This window comes from Lathyrus oleraceus, chromosome 6 (assembly GCF_024323335.1).
Source record: "Lathyrus oleraceus cultivar Zhongwan6 chromosome 6, CAAS_Psat_ZW6_1.0, whole genome shotgun sequence".
Classification (NCBI taxonomy): Eukaryota; Viridiplantae; Streptophyta; class Magnoliopsida; order Fabales; family Fabaceae; genus Lathyrus; species Lathyrus oleraceus.
The window spans coordinates 25972247-25994755 of NC_066584.1; the positions used below are offsets into that span (position 1 = coordinate 25972247).

Here is a 22509-nt window from a genome sequence, read left to right on the forward strand (position 1 = left end):
CTAATTTTTATTTAAAAGGTGACACTTAAAACAAAAAGGAGCGAGTATTATTTATAGTAGTGAATTTTTTTTAAATATGAGATATAATAAAAAAAATTATTTTAAATTTTTATAAATTCACAATGAGGATGAGACAAAAGAAAAGGTCGACGAGTGAAAGAAAAAAAAAGAAACCGTAACGTATATAGAATTTCTCAGTAACCGCAGTGAGTGACCATATAATGACTGAGCTGGAACTTTGTCGGTGGTTCTGTTTTCTAATCTTGGATCATGTGCATTATTTCTTTTACTTGTCATTATTCCGTACTGGATAATAACAATTTCATGATGGAGTATATCGCAAAGTAAAGCACATTTTTCATTATATTAGAAAAGATAAATAAACGGATAGTATATTGTTAGTATTTGATTCTAACTACCTTGATTTATATAAAATTTTATTATCGCATAAATTATTGGATTTAGAGAGGTTATGATACAATTATTATATTTTATTATCTTTTATTCTGCACATTAAATAATTCTTAACTTTTATTTTAATATGAAAAATAACTTTATCTTTAATTGTAATTATATTAACAATTAAATATTTGACTTTATAAAAAAAATTAAACATGTGAAAAATTATTCTATTATATTTTGACCATCTAAATTAACCTGTTCTTATTTTCATAAATATAGACAGTTTGTTTTACATTTTATTTAAAATAAGTTTTATAATATTATATATTTTGATTAAAAAAATATAAATATTTTTTTTATAAAATTTTTTAGTTTATAAATATCAATTCCTATAAAAAGATGTTGTTGTCAACTTGTCATAAGTTAAAAACTATTGATTTATATTCTCAAAAAAAACTTTTTATGAAACATTATTTTAGACATATTTTTCTGTTTCTATAATTTTTTTTTGAATATTGAAATTTGAAAATGACTTATATTTAATGTCATTTTGAATAATTTTTTTTAATTGTATAATTTTGATTATATATAATTGTATTAATATTTATGTTATTGAATTTTAAAATTAATTTTTTCATTTATTCAATTCATTTAAATAAACTTTTAATTTTTTAAAAAAGTTTTTTTTTATAAATATCAAAGAAAAATCACTTAAAAAAACAAAAGGACAGTAAATATTTTTTTCTAGCACTCTTTTTATTTATTAATTTCTTAAAATGAATCTTGACCCATCCATTCAGATCTGATTTGAAGCCTTTACGTGCAAACCAAATAATGATTTTAACATTTTAGAAGTTACTTCCAAATTTTCCTTCGCTATACCAAAACATGTAAGTAAAATAATTCCATAAACTAAAATCCCGATCATACCCTCGTTTCCAAAGAGAGTCCGTGACGTGGCAGAATCATAGTGGCAGAAAACACTAACCGCACCTATATCGAACCGGAGAGAATTATCATCCCTGTTCTTCACTCCCTTATTATATCACTCACAAAATTCACAAGCAACAAACATATAGAATTCATTTTTTCACAGATCTATCTATTTTCCGATTTCGATCTCAAACGCTATGGCGTTTTCGAGATCCATCGCATTCTCTGCGTTCCTCATTCTCCTCTTCATCAACGGTAGCTTCTGTTTCTACCTCCCCGGTGTTGCACCACAAGATTTTCAAAAGGTTAGTTTCATCTCCATTACGATTTCATGCACATTTGGTTAGTTTTTCGTTATTATGTAGTTTTTCGTTTATTTCATCGTTAATGTTTATGAACCGCTCGATCTGTTTGTTCAAATCTGAGATCTGTGATGGTTGCGACTTGTAGTGATTTAATTTTCAAACTGTTCATTTTAGGATTTGATGTAATTGTTTGAGTTTTATTGGTGATGATTTGAATCACATTGTGATATTGCTCTGTGTGTGATGATTATTGTTGTGCGTGCGAGTATCGTTGTCATTGTTTTTTTTGTTATTTGACTTCGATCTGGTGTCAGTGAATGAATTTTAGTTACTTTGATGGTGCGAGTGTGACAGTGTATGAATAATTTGATTCGGTTCAGTTATTATAGTGATGTGGCGGTTAATGGAATTTAAGCTCAATTTGTAATTAGAAATTAGAAATGTTTAGTGTTTGACTGTGGCTACATGTGGTGTGAGGCTGTTGGATATGTACCCGTAGGAAATTTGTATTTTAGGAATATGAATCAGTGGGTGTAGTTTGTCGCGTTGTCGCCGAGGTTGGTGGCACTTGTGGTATTTTAGAGAAGTGATTTGAGTGTTGATGTAAGAAATTAGAACCTTTCAGGAAGAGAAAATCAGTTATTCTATGGTATTTGTTGTGAATAGCTGCAATAACATAGTAAACTTTTAACAAACCGCGAGATATACAGTTTAGTAGGAAATGGTGTCAAATAGTGGCTAAAGCCCTGTAGCGTAGCAGAATTTAAATAAACCATTTTTTCCGCTACCCGACCTAATTGACAACACAGCTGTTAAAAAAAGTAGAATCAAATTATTTTTGTTCTGTTTTCTGTGTCATGAACACACAAGTATTCTTCCACTTTTAGCCATTGTTTGTCGCATTTGCATATTGTCAAAGGTTTTTCCAAAGACTATGTTGGAATCTGGATTCCCTGCAGTTGCCTAAATCCTGCAGCAACCACGTCAGTGAACATTGGATCAAGAACAGACGGGGCAGATTCAAAGGGCGGGATTTTAGTTCATATATAAAATCAAAGATCTTCTTGAAATTTGCTCTGTCTGATCTGGATCTTATCGGTCATTGACATGGTGACTGCATGAATGCAAGATTTTCGTGATGTCATGGAATCCAATTTCGTGTATTTGGGTGAACATTTTGTTAAATTTGTACTTGAATGAATAGAATAAACATTTCAAAATTGATTTGGTCAGGATTGAGTTTAAATTGAAGTGATTTATGTTTGTATGATTTTACTGTAAATGCTAGTTTGATGTAAAAGTTAAGTATAATAATGTTTTCAACCCAATGTAAAAACTACTATTATCACTTCTAGTCATAGCAAGGTTTGAAAAGCAAAGTAAAATTTGCCAGAAAGTAAACGAAGACTTGTATTTTCACTAAAATCACGTTTGACACAAGGTAAAATAATTTCTCATAATCTTCACCATGAAACCAAAGACACTAATTTGCAGTTTTTTCGGTTATTTGTATTTGTATTCTACATTGTATATCATACTTCCCTACAAGGACTCTGATACCTTTACCTTGTATTCTCTGATGTGGAGTTAACCACCTACAAATTTATGATCCATTGGGTCTTCGCAAGTAGTATCCGATAAAGACTCTGGGTCTTCATTTATCTCTGTAGTTTCATTTCCTACCCTAAGTTCCATTTTTCCTGTATTCAAATCTTAATTAGTAATGCTAAATCAATTTTCAGAATTTTTACATAGATCTACTTCTAGACTGACTATTCTAATATTACACGGTGCAGGGAGATGAATTGCAAGTGAAAGTAAACAAATTAACTTCAACGAAGACCCAACTACCATATACATATTATTCACTTCCTTATTGCACCCCCAAAAAAATAGTAGATAGTGCTGAAAATCTTGGAGAAGTGCTTCGTGGCGACCGCATTGAAAATTCACGTTATGTGGTAAGTTTTGTATGACATGTTAACCGCTGGTTGGATTGTTGTATTGTGGTTATCAACTGGTTTACTCCTTGACATATTTGCAGTTTAAAATGCGTGAACCACAAATGTGCAATATTGTGTGTAAGCTTAAACTTGACGCCAAAACAGCAAAAGCATTCAAAGAAAAGATTGATGACGAGTATCGGGTGAACATGTATGACATGCCAGGATTGTCATATATTTTTGTGCCTGTTTTTTGCTACAATATCAATATAGGGTATCTTACAGTGGCTCTACCTTTACATGCAGGATTCTAGATAACCTTCCTCTGGTTGTTCCCATAAAACGTGTGGATCAGGACTCTACTGTTTATCAGCTTGGTTTCCATGTTGGACTCAAAGGGCAATATAGTGGGGTATGCTCATTATTCTATGAATCAATGTCTGTTGTTGTGAATGCCAACTATTGTTTTGTGCTTACTATGTTCAAATACACAGAGCAAGGAAGAGAAGTTTTTTATACACAACCATTTGGCATTTACTGTCAGATATCATAGGGATTTGCTCACTGAATCTGCTAGAATTGTGGGCTTTGAGGTTAAGCCATTCAGGTTTGTAAGTTTGTTATTGTTTTGTTCTATGATTCATCCTGTCAAACCAGTTGTGGTATGCATGCCTTAGTGATTTTTGAAATCTGAATGTTGATTTACAGTGTCAAACATGAATATGAAGGGAAATGGGAGGAAAAAACTCGTTTAACAACCTGTGACCCTCATGCTAAACATACAGTTGTCAACTCCAATACTCCTCAAGAAGTTGAAGAGGGCAAGGAAATAATTTTCACGTACGATGTTGAATTCCAGGTGAGATCATCTTAAATAAATGGCGCTTGTATACTAACCACTTTTGAGTGCCTATCGGTTTATATTAGCCAAGTAGTTATATACATGGTTTGTGTGGAGAAATTCATTTACTGATAGATCATGTTCCTCTTGTATTATTATTCTTGTATAATTTATCTTAATAAAATGGTGTTTTTAAACTTGCCACTTTTGATTGCCTATTGGCTTACACTAGTCAATTAGTTAAATATGGCTTTTGGAGAGAAATTAATTTATCACTAAATAGATTAAATTCCTCTTGTATTATTCTTTAATTATTTTTGGCTTTTCATTAATAAATTTCTGTTTTCCCCTTTGCATCCAAGTAGTCTGCTGTTTTTCCTCTTCTTCCTTCCGTTCTTATTATTAGTTTAGTGAAAGATGATGACATTTTATTTTTATAACAATTTACCTTTGTCTACATTCAGGAGAGTGATGTGAAGTGGGCTTCAAGATGGGATGCCTATTTGCTGATGAATGACGATCAAATTCACTGGTTCTCAATTGTGAACTCATTGATGATTGTTCTTTTTCTCTCGGGTATGGTGGCAATGATAATGCTGCGTACACTTTATCGTGATATTTCCAAGTATAACGAGCTTGAGACCCAAGAAGAAGCACAAGAAGAGACTGGTTGGAAGCTTGTCCATGGTGATGTTTTCAGGCCACCAAACAACTCAGATCTGCTGTGTGTTTATGTTGGTACTGGTGTTCAGTTTTTTGGGATGATACTAGTAACAATGCTCTTTGCTGTCCTTGGATTCCTTTCTCCTTCAAACAGAGGTGGGCTAATGACAGTCATGCTCTTGCTATGGGTTTTCATGGGGCTTTTGGCTGGTTATGCATCAGCCCGCTTATACAAAATGTTCAAAGGATCAGAGTGGAAGAAAATTTCCCTAAGGACTGCAGTCATGTTCCCTGCTTCTGTCTCTGCTATTTTCTTTGTATTGAATGGTCTTATATGGGGGCAAAAATCATCTGGAGCTGTGCCGTTTGGAACAATGTTTGCTTTGATCTTTTTATGGTTTGGAATCTCAGTTCCACTTGTTTTTGTTGGTGGCTATGTTGGGTTCAGGAAACCTGCAATTGAGAATCCTGTGAAGACAAACAAAATCCCAAGGCAGATCCCTGAACAGGCGTGGTACATGAACCCGGCCTTCTCAGTTTTGATAGGGGGAATACTCCCATTTGGAGCTGTTTTCATTGAGCTTTTCTTCATCCTCACATCAATCTGGTTGAATCAGTTTTACTATATCTTCGGCTTCCTCTTTTTGGTCTTCGTCATCCTTGTTATCACTTGCGCTGAAATAACAGTTGTGCTTTGCTACTTCCAGTTGTGCAGTGAGGATTACTTGTGGTGGTGGCGCTCTTACCTCACATCCGGCTCTTCTGCACTGTACCTCTTTCTTTATGCAACATTCTACTTCTTCACCAAGCTTGAAATCACAAAGTTGGTATCTGCGATATTATACTTTGGCTACATGCTTATAGCTTCTTATGCCTTTTTTGTTGTAACTGGTACCATCGGATTTTACGCATGCTTTTGGTTCACAAGGCTCATTTACTCATCGGTTAAAATTGATTAGACACACTCATAACAGTCGGTGGTCTGAAGTACCATACTATACTTCCTAAAGGATGAGGAAAATGTGTGCAAGAATTTTGAAATTCAGGTACAATCCTTCAGAATCAGATGTAACCTATTCAATGGAATTTTGAATTGTGATGACACAGTTATTCTTTTGTTTCAATATATCTTATACTTGCCAGAGTTATCAAGTACAGATAAGGTACCATGCAGTTTGTTTTCTGTTATTTCTTGTAGAATTACAAATGGGCTACACGATAGATGATTTTTAAGTCTTTTTGAATTGAAAAGAATATTTAGTTTGTTGAGAATTTTTTGTAAGACGATTTAATATTTTTAAATGCTGAACATTGGATGTGCCTTTTATTTATTTGCATCAGCAGTGATTTCATAATTGGGAGGGCTGTTGACTGAACATGGATTTTCTGCAGTTCTATTTTCCTTCGACTCTCCCTCCTGCTCTTTTTTCTTCCTATCTCATCCAGTCACTTCATTTGTTTTTATTTTTTTCTTCCCACACTCACAAGATCGAAGCTGAACTCTACCAGGCATCAATATTTAGACATCTTGCATTTACCTTATATTTATTATATTATCGAAATTTCAGCTTCTCATTTCTTCTGCAAGGCTCATGAATGATATTCTTACCATCACAAATAAAATGGTGTTAACCAAAACTCTTGAACGAGCAAAACAAAACAAAAGGTCATTCTTTTCTTGGGTTGCCTGCTCAAGTATTGTTATTGTGAAGAACAAGAATTACGGTTAGATAAAAAATAATATCGATTGAGATACATAATTTTGTTATGAATGATCGCATTACCAAACATTCACGATCCTTCTTCCTCTTTCTCACCTATAGGGGCGTAGTCACAAAAGACCCAAAGATTCACTATCTTTCTTCCCTTTCCTTTTAGACTCTTCATCCTTACAATGATTTTTGATCTGATATTATCATCTGCAGAAGACTCAAACTTTGTCTTCCAGTGTGTACTTTTGATGACGGGTGACAATTTTTGCAAATCAATTTTACAACTTTAATTGAGATGTAGTTTTGAAATTTTGATTCCCTAAATTCAAATTTCCTAGAGTTCCTTGTATTTAGGTTATTATTAAGGATTTCCTTTTGTCACACACTATGCTCTAGATAATTTCTCTCTTGATAGAATATATACGTAATGCAACACATGCAATTGAAACTTCAAAGAATCGTAATATTTAGTTTTGTTCTAAAAACACATGGACACAACAAAAGCCGAGAATATTTGTTCATTTAATTAATTTTTTTTCAAGCTTTATCTTCTTGTAACTTTGCACTCGTGCCAATTTCATGATAAACTCAATCAACCACACAACTTTCTGTTGTCCTTTCTCCCTCAATTTGGAATCATTTGTAAGTTTTAACCTAAAAAGCACATGCAAACAAAATATCTAGTTTTGAAATAATATTACAACTTACTAGCCATACTTTGTAAAACAAACTTAATAAATACAAATTTGTTACGTGGTGGAAGTTAATTAGTTAATAAAGAAAAGCTGATAACAGAATAAATGGTAGCTGGTAACTAATTAACATCCATGTAACAAACAACAAACTTGTATTCAGTAAGTTTGTTTTAAAAAGAATGGCTAATAAAACTAACGTATGGTTGTGCTTGCTATATAGCCAACTTAAATGACATACCAAAGAAACAAAATATTTAAACTTGTTAGACAGACCCTTATAAAAACATGTTTATTCGGCCATGATAAGATGTCGGAGAGAAGAGACAAAGACCCTTGTTTTAGAAAACAATTTTTAAGATTTCCACATCAATTGCTAAACTAAAAGACAAGAAAAAATAAACATTTAAACAAGTTGTTCACAATAACCTTAAAACCCAAGCCACCTAAACATTTTTTAATCCATATTTAATACTAGTAGTAGTTTTATTAAATGAAATAAGCAACAAACACTGAAATCAAGAGAAAGTGAATCATAGAGAGAAGGAGAGCGATAGAAATGGCATCAAACTATTTTTACAAGGATGTGCTTCCATTGACTGCAATGGTTGCAATGGAGTTCACAAACGTTGGTGTTAGTGTTCTATTCAAAGCAGCCACTCAAAAGGGATTGAGTTTCTATGTCTTCATTGCTTATTCATATGTTGTCTCCACTCTTGTTCTTCTTTTGCCTCTCCCCTTCTTCTTCAAACGGTCAAGAGGGCTTCCCCCTTTGAACGTCTCTCTAATCTTCAGAATCTTTCTCCTTGGAGTTTTGGGGTAATACTCTAAAATTTTGAGTCTTTTTAAGTAACATTTTTTATTGATTTTGAGTATGGTTGATTTGATGAAACTTTTGTTGGGTGATGCAGAGTTGTGGCTCAGCTATTTGGATATAAAGGACTTGAATACACAACACCTACTCTTGCTTCTGCTCTTGCCAACCTTATACCTGCTTTTACATTCATCCTAGCTATCTTTTTCAGGTGCCAATTTCTCTTACTCTTAAAAAAAAGGTTACACTATTCTAAATTTTGTGTTTCACTATAGTTACTTTTATTGAATGAAGGATGGAGAACATAATTATAAGACGCAAAAGCAGTCAAGCCAAAATATTAGGTTCTACGGTATCAATATTAGGTGCACTCGTAGTTGTACTTTATAAGGGTCCAATGATTATATCTTCACCAACAACAAAGCCACTGCATACTATTGTTTCTCCAATAAATCTAACAACACAATCAAATTGGATTATCGGTGGATCTCTACTTGTTATTGAGTTTCTCATTATTCCAATCTGGTACATTGTTCAGGTATGTTGAACTCTAAGCAAAGATTTCAGACACTGTGAATTTCCAATTTTCATATAAAATTACTAACATAAAATTGTGTTGTTTCCAAATAGACAAATGTCATCAAACAATATCCATCAGAGATTATTGTGGTCTTTTTGTATAACCTATGTGGAGCACTAGTGTCTGTTCCAGTATGCTTACTGCTAGAACCAAACTTGAGTGCATGGAAAATAAATCCCGATATCGAGTTGATCTCCGTTATATACTCGGTAAATAAATAAGCTTACATGAAAAGTCATAGAAAATTTGAATTTATTTATTTATAATGGAAACTTTGAAATTTGATGCAGGGAATTTTCTGCACTGGACTAAGTAGTCTTGTTCACACTTGGGGACTCCATGTTAAAGGCCCTTTATATATATCAATGTTTAAGCCATTGTCAATAGCTATTGCTGCATGTATGAGTGCTATATTCCTTGGTGATGCACTCTATTTTGGAACGTATGGATTTCATCCTTTTACTTCTTTTTTTTTTGTTGCTAAAATTTAATTATTCTATAGATTAAGGCTCTTTTGACATGTTTTATTATTGCAGTGTTGTTGGAGCAGTAGTAATATCGATTGGATTTTATGCTGTTTTATGGGGAAAATCCAAAGAAGAATTGAATGATGATTTTGACACAAATAAAGTTCCAGATTCATACAATGCCAAAACTCCTTTGTTGAAAGGCTAAAATGTAGAGAAAGTTGGATTTATAATATTGTAAAATAATTTTATACTATCAATCAATAACTATCATGTATTCTGTCACGTCAGACTGTAATTTTTAAGCTAATGATATAATATGATAAATTGATGAATTCCTATTGAATGACGGTATAAAATTATTTTATATGAGAAGAGAATATCAATTATACTCTAAAATATAGTATAGGAATAACAACCTATGGTTCTTGAAAATGTAGATATGTATTGATAAGTGAAGTTGATAATTAAGGTTTATTGTTTGTTAGGTTTTTAATATTTTGTTTGTTAGGTTTTTAATATTTTGTGCATCAAGAGAATTTTATAGTAATTGTATATACAACACAAAATCAATAAATTTATTAAGCTTATATTTGAATTTAAAAAACATATATTTGCATACTTCAATTCTTCAACATTCTGAATTAAAAAAGAAAAACAACTCAAGGGTTAAGCTATCAAAAAGGACGATTTCAACTAGATTTCCACCACATCTTTATCAACAACTATATCACCTCTAAGAAAATTTATTAATAAAAGGAAGACATGGACACAAGGAAGACATGGACATTCAAACTTAAGACTTAGGTTCATGTACACCATTTCTGAAGTATTAAACCCTACACTTATGAACTTAATTGAGTTGATCCCGAAAGTGTTTGAAGGGACACCCGAAATGATCTTATTAATTCAAATATCTTACGAGTCTTAAGTTTTATCCACTTTCACAAAGGGGTGCCAAAATAAATAGATTGAATTAAGAAAAAGTGTATTATTAATGGTGAATTAAAAGAATCTACTAATCTATTAAAAATCCACAAAACTACCTTAAAAATTTCAATCTAATCCATTCATTAAACATAAAATCTGTCTATTAACATTTTTTTTTGGATAGGTATCCATCATAAAAATTAATTTAAATAAATCAATTTTTTCCAGAAAAAAAAATATTTTTATATTTTTGAAAAAAAGCATGTTTTTGTGTGTAAGGAAAAAATCATTTTTTAAAAAAAAAAAAATCTTATTTTCGAGTTTTTTTGTATTTTCGAAAAAAATCAATTTATTATTTACAAAAAAATATTTTATTTTGTTTTTGAAAAATATCAATTTTTTTATTTCTGAAAATGTCAATTTTTTTATTGTGTTTTTTTAAGTTATATTTAAAATATATGATAAAAATAATCCGTTGGATTATTAAAATATGTTGGATGGATCAATCTATGCCTATAATGAATAAATTTAATCCAATTCATTAACTTATTTTTTAAGTGATTAATGAATTAGATGAATTTTTTGATGGATGAATCGAATGAATTTTATCTTAATGGATCAAATTGTCACCCTACCTATACATTCAACGTCACATGTAGGAGGTGCGACAACATCATCTTCCTCGCCCGTTGTTGCTTTGAATCAACTTTAAAGTTAAGAAGGTCATCCTCACACTCTATAAATCCAACTAATATACTCTTTTTCGGAGGACATGACACATATCATCTTGTTTACAACCTTGTTATTGGTGGTATATTAACAATATAATATCCTTGTTGAGAAAGGTGAATGCTTAATGCCCGAAGAGAATAAATAACGTCAATCCTCATTAGTCTTAGATGATAACCTTATCTCTGTTGGATCATTATAAGGGGAAAATATTCACATTGGATCAAACACTCATTTAAAGGTCAAAGACTCACCCAAACAAGTGAGAGATACACCACACATTCACCCAAAATCTTAATGTGATAGGTGTAGGGTTCCTCTCACTTATAAAGTGAATTATTGAGAAACAAATGTGAGTTATAAGTCTCACATTACTAGGAAATTGGAGGTTGAACTATTTATAAGTAAGAAGACTCATACACCTATCACCTTAAAGTTTTTGGTGAATATGTGGTGTCTCTCTCATTTGTTTGGGTGGGTCTTTGATCTTTAGGTGATGGTTTGATCCAATGTATGTTTCCCTTTCATGATAACCAATCAATGGTATCAAGGTCTGATTCGAGTAAGGGACCGGTGTAACACCCCAATTTTAATAATTTATTTTATGTAAGTCATTTTGATTTAACTATATATTTTGTTAAAATTATGTATTTTTATGATTATTTTATTGTTAGGTGTTGGTGGGGTATGTGTCCTTGATATGGGAGAATAATTAAGGGATTGTGACCATAAGATTAATCTAGAATAATTTAGAGTTATTTTAGATAATTAAAATAATTATGATTTAATTGATTATTTAATAAAATAATAAGGAAAAGGGAATGTGTAGAGATTTTGAGGATAATTATGTTGAGTAAGTGAGGACAAAGTAGGCATTATGGAAAAATATTAAGGTTAAGATAGAGATAGCCTAATGGGGGAATTATGTTTTTGGATAAAAAAGAGAATTGTGAAGGGATAAAGGTTATAATACGTGTTTTTAGAAGTTGGAGCAAAAGAGACAAATTGGCTAGAGGTAGAAGAAGGGAAATCAAGAGATGATTGCATCGATTGCCAGGATTTTAGGTAAGGGTGGAAAATTGTTTCAATAATAATGGTAGGATGAAAGGGTAGAGTGGGGGGATTCATAATCTTCCATAAGGTTTGATTATTCTTTTGATTGATGATGATAATATTGTGTTATATGTAATGATATGAATTATAACCATGTGTATCGATATGTTGTTGTTGTAATGTGCTTGGATCAAATGAGTCATGTTGAATTTGATGGAATTGGTGTGAAATTCGTGTACCATATGTATGCATATATATTCTGTTTCGATATTGATGATATTATGTCAATGATTGATGTTTAAAGGGTATGGCCTTAAGTGTGTTAATGGTGATTTAGAGATAATGAACATGATGATATTGTTGCAATATGGTGTTGATTCATGAACCCATGGAATAGATGATGAGTTTAGGAGGTTATAACAGTGGAAAATTGGATTTATATGATTTTCATAAAATAAGTTGTTTTTATATAGGTTAGTGTTTGAATGATTAAAAATTGTTTTTTTTTACAAAAAATAGCAGTATGGGTCGACCTATGAAGGTCATGTGTCGACTTGTTCGATGCACGTGTCGACCTGTATAGGTTATGAGTCAACCTGTATAGGTCATGAGTCGATACATGCAATCAACACATCTAACTGAATGCTACATGCTTTAAAAGTGACGTACATGCGACGGTATGTACATGTTATGTGCCGACATGTACATGTTATGTGCTGACCTGTATAAGGTCATGAACCGACCTGTACGAGTCATGTGTCGACACATAAATGCCAGAATGTTCGTTTTGCAATGTTCGACAATTTTGGCCATAACTTTTAATCCGTATATCTAAATGATGTTTCGTTTGAAGAGTTATAAAGCTAACGCTCAGATGTAACGTGGTAGTGATATTTAGGAATGATTGAACTATGATTAGGTGTGTACTGTAGTGATTTTCATGGTGATGTTATGAACCGTTTAACGAAACGTTGAGTTCCTGTTATTGATAAATTGTTGTGGTAAATTGCTAACCTAATTGCAGGCTATTTGATTGTTTTGTTTTGATGATAATGTGGGTTGTGATGTATGGTTTCGATGTGAAACTATCCTATTGATGTTGTACAGGAAATTATGCGGTTCGATGTGATACCGTTTGTGCTGTTGCAATTGTTGTGATAATGTTATATGATTATGAGATGGATTGTTATACTTATAATGATAACATGTTGAGTTGGGATGTGTAGTTTCAATATGAAACTATCATGTTGATGTTGTACAAGAAATCATGTGATTGATGTGATACCATTTGTGTTGTTGAGTTGTTGTGAAGATGCATTCATTCATTCATGCACCATGAATTGTTGTTGTTGTGAAAGAGACGATACAAGTTTTGATGTTGGTGACCGGTAATTGTCCCAAGCTTGGAGCTCAGTGTGGGGCTTTGCGTTCACAGTTGATTGGAATCCGGTTCAAAATTGAAATTAATGTGAAAGAGGCGATTACAAGTTTCGACGTTGGTGACCGATAATTGTCTCAAGCTTGATGTTGAGGTTTGAAGCTCGGTGTGGGGCTCATGTGTTCGCAGTTGATTAGAGCCCGGTTCATGATACAAACCATTGTTGAAGTCGGTACCACATGCATGTGAGTCTGTTGATGTCGTTGAGAGTCACATTTTCATATTGATTGTGTATTATTCTGGAGTGAGTGAAATTTGAATACATGTGTTTTCTTGTATATTGAATTATATTTGAACTATATTATATTTAATCTACTCTGATTGTTTATGCACCATTAATTATTCGAAAGAAATTTTCACCCCTTCTGTTTGAATGTTTCCTTTACATGGGCATCGTGCAGATACTCAAGAGTAGCATAGCTAAAGTAAGTGGAAGCCATCTCTTGGAGTTGCTTCTTAGTTTAGCGTTTTCCTTAGTAGCGTCTTGCTCTGATTATGTAACATCGGGTTAGGAATGTTTTTTTAATTTTATGACATGTTTATGTTGAAGTCATAAGATTGATTTTGTTATTATGCATTCATAAGCATGTTAAGTGGATTTATTACAACTCTCTTATTTGTTATTAAATTTATAGTTTAAGACCAAATGTCATTACTTACCTTATACTCCATAATTGTTGAGGATATTTCCGCTGCGATGATACTTTAAAATGAAAGTGAGCATACGATGACATGTTTAATGTGAATTGATGTAATCCGGGTTGCGGAGCAGGATGTGTTTGTGACGTGTGTGACACCCTTGTGATTGTGATTTTAATTAAAATATTTGATAATTGTATGTGAGATTTAGAATGGTGTTACATATTGGTATCAGAGCAGGCCGGTCCGTCCGACCAGGTTGTTTACTTATGTTTGTTGCCTAGTATGCGACATATGCATGAAAACGTTGTCGGTGTTTATTTTATTTTCCAATTACAGGTTGAAAATGAAACAAATGGGAGAGAAGCGTATGCTTCTCTTGGATGTTCAAACGGTAGAAAGCTTGGACATCATGTCACTGCAAGCAAGAGTTATAAGTCTTACATTGTTTAGAAAAGTGGAAGTTGAGCATTTTAAAGATATTCTTATATGATGGAGATTTTCTTAGAAGATGCTTTTTTTAAAATTAAAATAAATTTAGAATATATATTTGATTTTCTTGAATTAACAAAAATAGAAGTTATTTTAAAATTAGAAAATATATATATGTTGATTTTTAAATTATTTTCTTAAAATCCATAATTTACATGATGTTGATTTTATTTGTATAATTATTTTTAGAAATATTTTGTTCACTTGAAAATATAAATTATGAATTAAAGGTTAAAAGAAAATATAAGGCTAAGATTTGGAGTACATTTTTAAGCATACGTTTAAAGACAATATAATCCTTCTCATATATAATCGAGTTGATTCATGAACCTAACAAGTCGAAATATGTATAGTTCAAGTTTAGCTCATTTAGCTAACAAGTTTAATTTTTTGCTCATATTCAGCTCATTTGGTTCATGATTCTAGTTCAACGATTTAATTGTTGATTCGAGTTCTGAACTATATTCGAGTTGGTTCGGTTTATTGTCATCCCTAAGAAAAAGTCATAAAAAGGAACCAAACAAGTGTAAAGATAATACTAGGAGCAAATAAGGTACATACAAAAGAATTATTTTCTTTGGAAAAAGGAGAACAAATGCAAGAAGAGTAAGCAAATAACAAAGAACTCGTGATGACGATCATGTTACTACTGCTGCGAATGATGATCTTGTTATTCTTCGTGTCCACGAATCAATTAATCTTGCATATGATGAGAGAATGTTGATAACTTATAATGATTCTACACTACATGTTACACTATAGGTGACTTTTGGAGAATCAATTAATCATTGTCTCTTATACTTTAGGTGACTTTTGAGTATTGGAGAGAATAATGACGGTGTATCTTTTGAGTATTGGAGAGGATAATGATGGTGTTGGCGATGTTTGTTTGCTAACTCACATGGGAATGCCATTGTTGCTTAAAGGATTTATGCATGCTCCATATGTTTCTTTTTTAATTTGATCTTTGTGCATATGCTTGATGATGATGGTTTTTATAATTATTTTTTTCTAGGACGTCTAAACTCAACAAAGGTAATTTGATTGTGGTTAGAGAGGATATAATTTCTAAATTGTATTGGACAAAATTTTGGATTGCTAAAGACATTTGTGAATGAGATTGATATGAAAGCATCTTTGAGGCACCAAAGACTTAGCTATATCAGTGAGAAATGGTTTAATAATTTAACTTGAAATGATGGCTTCCATTATTGAATAATGTTGATTTGGAAAAATGTTCTCATTATATGGAGGGTAAACAGATCAGAGTATCTTTCAAAAGACATTTCTCTCAAAGAAGTTGACATGTGTTAGTACTAACAACAAAGGTGAAGATAAAATACCAAGTGTTAAAAAACTTCTAATAGTTAACATGCCGTCATGTAAGAAGAAGTTGACATGTGTTAGTACTAACAACAAAGGTGAATATTGTGGACCTTTTAATGTCTATTGCAAATAGGGGAGTATTGCACATAAAAAGACTCCTTTCAAAGGCGAGGCATTATACATGCAGGTTTAAGTTCTTAATCTTACTACTACTATTACTACTGTGAATTTGAATAGTGAGGTGTAAAAAAAAATTGGTTTGAAAATAATGTCATCGATGATCATTTGAGATTTTTTGTTGTAAGTTTTTTTTGAGTGTAAAAGTGGAAAGATCCAAATCAGATGCAAAGTCAAATCTAAGTAAAAATATTATTAGGAGTCGTGATGTAGTATTCATGTAAGACAAAACTATTAAAGACATTGATAATGTGAAAGAAAAGTCCTACACATGATAACATATTTTCTGATGTTGATTCAATTTGATTATCGAATACTATTGATGGAAATATTTATAATGGTGAGCCACATGATTATTTTTGTGATTAAGAGTTTGAAGATAAGTCAAATATTCAATTAGGTGATGAAGATGGTCTAAAACATGAGGCGCCAAAGGATGAAAATCCCGGTGATGCTTCTAAATCATCACGGGGTATGATTATAATGACTATGACTTTGAACGGGGAGAGAAAATCTAAATGTTTTTGAAAGACCATGGAAATTGAAGAAAATCAAAAGTGGTTGGGTGAAACGAAGAATGAGATGAAATATTTGTATGATAATCAAATTTATGGTTCGGTTAGTGCATAGTAGAAATCGAGAAGTAAAAGAGAAACATTAGAAAATAAACCGATCTTGAACTAAAATAGTTATAACAAGGAATGATATATCTCAAAACAACTATGCCTATGAATATCATAATTTATTGATATATTACAAAATAAAAGACAGTAACACCATCATGATGTCTAAATATATATATTGCTATCTATTTCTTAGGGTGAGTGTCCTCAGGATCTGCAACTCCAACAGAAACCCTAGCAACATCACCAGCAGTAGCTTCTGGTTTCTTCTTTGCATACAAAACCGAATATCCAACAGCCCCTGTAATAAGCAAGCCAGCTACAGCCATTGTTGAATAGTTGAAAGGAAGTGATTTCCTTTGGTGAAGAACGTTTCTACCAGACCCATGGCTACTACCTGGTGGTCGCTTTGAATCATCCACTCCTGCTGCTTTCACTTGTTCTGAACTCATATTGTGTGTTTCTGCATTTGTTCTCCAATCTTCGTTTCCAGTACTCATCTTTTTCTGATTTCTCTTGAAGTTGTGTTCTATCTATGTAGATGCTTCAAAGGAAAAGATTGAATAAAAGAGGGTGGTTAGGCACGTTTCATCATAATTTGGCTGTTTTCGAGACACGTAGTTGCTACGTGTCGTTGATATGGTCACGTGTACCTCAAACATTTATTTATATTAGTTTGTGTGCTTCAAGGCATGAGTCATGATACCAATGTTTCGGTAGATATTTGAATATTGATATCAATAACTTGGAAACATGACAGATGGCCGGATGAAAATATCAATTGGTACAGCTGATTAAAAAGTGAGATTAACCGTTTATTTAAAAATAAAAAAATTATTAAATTTGTTTTATTTGAACTAAACTCGTTTTATTTTAAATAAAAAGATTTTTTAATTATTAAATCAATACAACAAATAAACAATTTACAAGAGTTTAAGAGAAGAGCACAAAAATTTCGAGAAGAGTAGAAGAGAAAAAGATAAAAGTGATAGAAGAGTGTGTAATAGCTCTTTTTCAGTTTAAATTACAATTTTAATATAAAATATTGTTGTTATCACTTAATTAATTTTATTGATATTTTTGTTGAATTGTTTTATTTTATGTTAGTGTTGTTTTGGTATATTCATTTTGTGGAGGTGTTGTTTGGTGTGAGTTTTTTCATCTTTATGGTTTATAGATGAAAATTGTTATTCTCTAGTATTATTAGGAAGATTTTTGTATACCCGTTATTTATATAGCGAAAGGTTTTACAGGATTAGGTTCCATGATTTTTATTCTCTCACTTTGAGAGAAGTTTTCCACGTTAAAAATCTGGTCTTCTTGCTATTTTATTTTCTTGTTATTATTATTGTATTCTGAAATTGGTTCTACTGATTGTTTATTTAAATTGCATAGTGTCATACCCCAAAATTTGCCCGTCGATATTACAAAGCTTTCCTCTGACTTGTTCTGCAAGGCACTGACTCTAAAGGAACGAAAGCCCAGCTCACAACAGGCCCAATCCAAAGACGGCCCAAAATAGCTTGCTCGCTAGGCGAGCAATTCCTTCGCCTAGCGAACACTTCATCATGACACTCGCCCAGCGAAGCATCAGATCCAGAAAAAAGCCCAGAATAGCTTGCTCGCTAGGCGAGCAATTCCTTCGCCTAGCGAAGCTTGCGAAAATCTGAAGTTTTGGACCTCATTTTAAGCCCATTAGGTCACTACCACTACTACTATAAATACCAGCTCCTCAGCCCCGAAAATAAGACACAGAGACCCAAAGGGAGAAACACAGAAACACGCATAGACGAACGGACACCGAGACGGAGAGACCAAGACGAAGGACGGAAACCCTGGTGCAAAAACCCTGCTAACCTGAAGGCAGCCCCTCCGCGCCGAAACTACCGCCGCCTCCAAGCAATCAGTCCCTTTCAATATCGCAATTGCACACAGGTTTGCGTATCATCGCTGTTTTACGTTTCCAATTGATATTCTTTACACACATGATGCATTTCGATTAAAGTTTTGATATGTGATTTGATTTCGTATGTGAATCTAAGTATGAACATCCTGTATAATTGTCTATGCTATGCCTGTGATCAAATGCCATAAGAGTGCAGGTTTTCGGAAGTCGTACTGCTGCCAAACTCCAAACCCGTGGCCGCTCGCTAGCACGTCGCTAAGCGAGCCTGCAGCGAGCCTTCGCTGAGCCTTCGCTAGGCGAAGCAGAGGCGAGCGGGACAGGGGCTGCTTTGTCTCTTTGCTGTTCTATCTTATGCTTATCTAATTGCGATTTTCGCATCACCTGGCCTGAGCTCATCACTGTTATGTCTATTTTATGGTGCAATTGTCAGATCATATTTTATCTCAATGCTCTAACCCGTGTGTTGAATGGTGTAAAGGCTTCCATATCCTCAATGAAGTGGCCGGCTAGGTACTCCACTTTACGTGTGGGAGACCTTCGTGGAGATGGATTCTAAATTACTTCACTTTAATGTGAAGATTCATATTGATTGCCTAATTAATTTTAATGTATTAATTTTTAATGTATTGATTTTAATGTGTTGATTTTAATGTGGAGATTCATCGTAATTACCCAATTAATTGTTAAAATATGGACTTTAAATAAATAATATCGGACCTCTCTTTTGTTATCCCCCGATTACGTAATATGGTCATGTCCCGTGAATATGGGGATACCCTTAGCAAAGACCCTTCGGTTAAATCATCATAAAATAAATCATGGTCCCTCGGATGTTGCCTTCGAAATTACGATTCTGTCCCTCGATGACCCTTCGGTGTAGCCTATGGCTAAATGATGATAGTCCCTTCGAATGCTAAGGTATCCTCACTACTGTTGCCTTCAATGACCTATCGATGACCCTACGATGACCCTTCTACATCCCCAAGGATAAAGCTACTTACTTCTCAATAGTAAGGATAGTTTTACCCTCACAAGGATAGGAAATACAGTAAAGACCTCGGACAGGTATAACCCTTAATTGCTCATTCATACCCTAAAATATTTTTCCCACCTTACACATTTCAAACATCCTTTTTTGGAAAATCACCACTTAGCATACATCCGTACCAGGATCATTGCTAAGTTATATTTTTCTAAATAACTTTCAAATCCAAATGAGATAACCACTTTGTATACATTCATGCAAGAATCATTACAAAGTTAAATTCTCCTTTTCAAGACATTTCCTACACATTTCTCAACCACCTTTTTTAAACTAGCAAAACATAAATGATTGAGCAATTAAGAGCCCATGGATACCCATGGATACAGAGGGTGCTAACACCTTCCCTTTGTATAACGTACCTCCCGAACCTAAGAATCTAAATTAAGGTCTTTCCTGTTCTTTTCCACCTTTCCTTATGGGATAAAAGAAAAGTCGGTGGCGACTCTTGCTAACCGCGACATTGCGATTAAAAAACACAAAAAAGTCCAGTTCACCGTATGACAGAACTGGCGACTCTGCTGGGGACTTACAAAGAGAGGTCACCTTAAAAAATCATTTATGTTTTCAAATTGTTCCTTCTTGTAAGGGAATTTTTGAGTGAAAGATCCTACACCCGGATCTAGTGTACCTAATTTTTGAGTGAAAGATCCTACACCCGGATCTAGTGTACCTTAGGTAAGTAGCAATAGATCATCGCGACTATCCGGCGTATACTGGAATGGTTAAAATGATGGCTACGGTTAATGTGACACTTTGGATGTCCTGATGTTCCTCATGTTTACTTGAGGAAAAATTTGGCATTCGCGTGGTGTCATCAAAGCATTAACCAGACCTTTAGAACCCTAATTGACTCATCCTAGCCATTAGAAAGTAGTGAGATAACTGACTTCGGTTCCGACTGGGGTTGGTTGAGACTCGATACTACACTCTTTGAGATTGGACTTTAGGGAAGCTTTGGTCAACCACTTGGCGTTGCACTGAAGTGGACTTAAAGAAAGGTCGATGATCTGAGATCCTTCTAGAACCCGGTTACTATTCTAGGACAGGTTGAACCAACCAAACTTCAGTGGGGAGGGTACTTACCTATGGAACTCATGCAAGCCTTAAAACTTAGGAATGATGGTTGTGTGACTTGCTTGTGCTTGTTATTTACTTAACATCATAACATCATCATAACATCATGGCATTGAACTAACCATTTCGAGGACTTAGGGATTTAACTTCGCTTTATTTTGTAAAAAAAAAAAATAAAAAAAAAAAGTTTCCCTTTTTGGTAGTTTATGCAAAGTTAAATTCCAAAAGTCCTTGAAAACATTTCATACATTGCATAGCATAACATTGCATAACAGGTGTTCTAAAGGGATCAATGTTCTCACGGTTTTCATGCAAACAGAAAAATGGACCTCGAACAAACTGTCAAAGATCTTCATGCTCAGAATGCTCAACTCCAGGAGATGATCTTGAACTTATCCAAGGGGCAGGACGAACTGAAGGCTCTCTTGCTCGAGAAGAAAAAAGAAAAGAAATTTGTGAGGCACATTAACCCGGGAAGAAGGCAGTTTGCGAAGATCAATATGACTTTAGCACAAGCACTGCAGGGTATGCTAAAAGCAAATTTAATTACCCTCAGAGATCCTCCTGCAAAACCCAACACTACTTCTCCTAGTTATAATCCCGACGCCAGGTGTGCGTATCACTCCGATAGCCCCGGGCATAATACAAACGATTATTGGTCGTTGGAGAATAAAATTCAGGATATGATCGACGCCGGAGAATTTGAATTGAATCCGCCTGAGACTCCTAAGGTCATCACTGCTCCTCTGCCTAATCATGACAAAACTCTTAATGCTATAGAGGATGCCGACAGCGATTGCGACCTGGATAGCTGGGTCTACCCAACAATTGGTGACGGACTCAATAATTGGAAGGCTGAAGACACTATCCCGATTTCCTTTAGTCGGGAGTAATTGTTATTGCTATTTTAGTATTTCAAAAGCATTGTGTCTATACCCGGGGCACAATAGCTAATTTTTCAAGGGTTTTGTCATTTTCATAAGCATATTCATATTCAATAAATCAATGGACTTTTTGCATTCAAATATTGCGCTCTTTATCTTTCCTGTCATTTTTCAAACAAGCTATGTTTTCTTGCACACACTCACGTAACAATTTGCCGATCCATATCCACTCTGGATCCTGTTGGTAATGACTCTGCTACTGTTCATTATGACTTTGAAAATCCGATCTACCAAGCCGAGGATGGAAGCGAGGAAGATTGTGAAGTCTCTGGAGAACTTGCCAGACTGTTACTGCAAGAAGAAAAGACTATACAGCCGCAGGAGGAGTCAATTGAAACTGTAGATCTGAGTACTGAAATAGACCAGAAAGAAGTCAGAGGTTTCTTGGGGCACTCGAATTACATTGCCCGATTCACTCCACACTTGACTACTATCTGCAAACCCATCTTCAAATTACTGAGGAAAAAATCAAGAGATGGTATGGAATGATGAATGCCAAGAAGCTTTTGACCAAATCAAGAAGTATCTCCGAGAACCTCCAATTCTGATACCACCAGTTGAAGAAAGACCTCTCATCATGTATTTGACCGTGTTAGAAAATTCAATGAGGTGTGTGTTGGGGCAACATGACGAGTCTGGTCGAAAAGGGCATGCCATATATTGCCTTAGCAAAAGGTACCGACTGTGAAACAAGATACTCATAGCTCGAGAAAGCTTGCTATGCTTTGGCTTAGGCTGCTCGCCGACTAAGACAGTATATGTTGAATCATACCACTTTATT

The 22509-nt window shown here is 33.7% G+C and overlaps 3 protein-coding genes across 3 annotated transcripts; 2 read left to right on the top strand and 1 right to left on the bottom strand.

The window, feature by feature from the left end:
• Positions 1 to 1321: 1321 nt before the first annotated feature.
• On the top strand, positions 1322 to 6418 carry LOC127098169 (transmembrane 9 superfamily member 8). The gene is made up of 7 exons (XM_051036679.1): positions 1322 to 1640; positions 3437 to 3601; positions 3685 to 3794; positions 3890 to 3995; positions 4078 to 4190; positions 4292 to 4442; positions 4889 to 6418. The coding sequence occupies exons 1-7, from the start codon at positions 1533 to 1535 to the stop codon at positions 6044 to 6046; spliced, it is 1911 nt and encodes a 636-aa protein (XP_050892636.1). The 5' UTR covers positions 1322 to 1532; the 3' UTR covers positions 6047 to 6418.
• Positions 6419 to 6588: 170 nt separating this feature from the next.
• LOC127098170 (WAT1-related protein At4g15540) lies at positions 6589 to 9721 on the top strand. The gene is made up of 6 exons (XM_051036680.1): positions 6589 to 8310; positions 8403 to 8516; positions 8600 to 8843; positions 8936 to 9094; positions 9176 to 9327; positions 9422 to 9721. The coding sequence occupies exons 1-6, from the start codon at positions 8051 to 8053 to the stop codon at positions 9558 to 9560; spliced, it is 1068 nt and encodes a 355-aa protein (XP_050892637.1). The 5' UTR covers positions 6589 to 8050; the 3' UTR covers positions 9561 to 9721.
• A 7122-nt stretch (positions 9722 to 16843) lies between these two features.
• Positions 16844 to 17302, bottom strand: LOC127098171 (uncharacterized). Its single transcript, XM_051036681.1, has one exon. It carries the CDS (start codon positions 17257 to 17259, stop codon positions 16945 to 16947), a length of 315 nt encoding a protein of 104 aa, XP_050892638.1. The 5' UTR covers positions 17260 to 17302; the 3' UTR covers positions 16844 to 16944.
• Positions 17303 to 22509: the final 5207 nt, after the last annotated feature.

Excerpts from the sequence above, each read along its gene's own strand:
- LOC127098171 (XM_051036681.1), bottom strand. The coding sequence starts at position 17,259 with ATGAGTACTGGAAACGAAGATTGGAGAACAAATGCAGAAACACACAAT.
- LOC127098170 (XM_051036680.1), top strand. The coding sequence starts at position 8,051 with ATGGCATCAAACTATTTTTACAAGGATGTGCTTCCATTGACTGCAATG. Across the intron at positions 8,517-8,599 it reads ATCCTAGCTATCTTTTTCAG|GATGGAGAACATAATTATAA; the intron begins GTGCCAATTTCT and ends TATTGAATGAAG. Across the intron at positions 9,328-9,421 it reads GATGCACTCTATTTTGGAAC|TGTTGTTGGAGCAGTAGTAA; the intron begins GTATGGATTTCA and ends TTATTATTGCAG.
- LOC127098169 (XM_051036679.1), top strand. The coding sequence starts at position 1,533 with ATGGCGTTTTCGAGATCCATCGCATTCTCTGCGTTCCTCATTCTCCTC. Across the intron at positions 1,641-3,436 it reads CACCACAAGATTTTCAAAAG|GGAGATGAATTGCAAGTGAA; the intron begins GTTAGTTTCATC and ends TACACGGTGCAG. Across the intron at positions 3,602-3,684 it reads TTGAAAATTCACGTTATGTG|TTTAAAATGCGTGAACCACA; the intron begins GTAAGTTTTGTA and ends ACATATTTGCAG.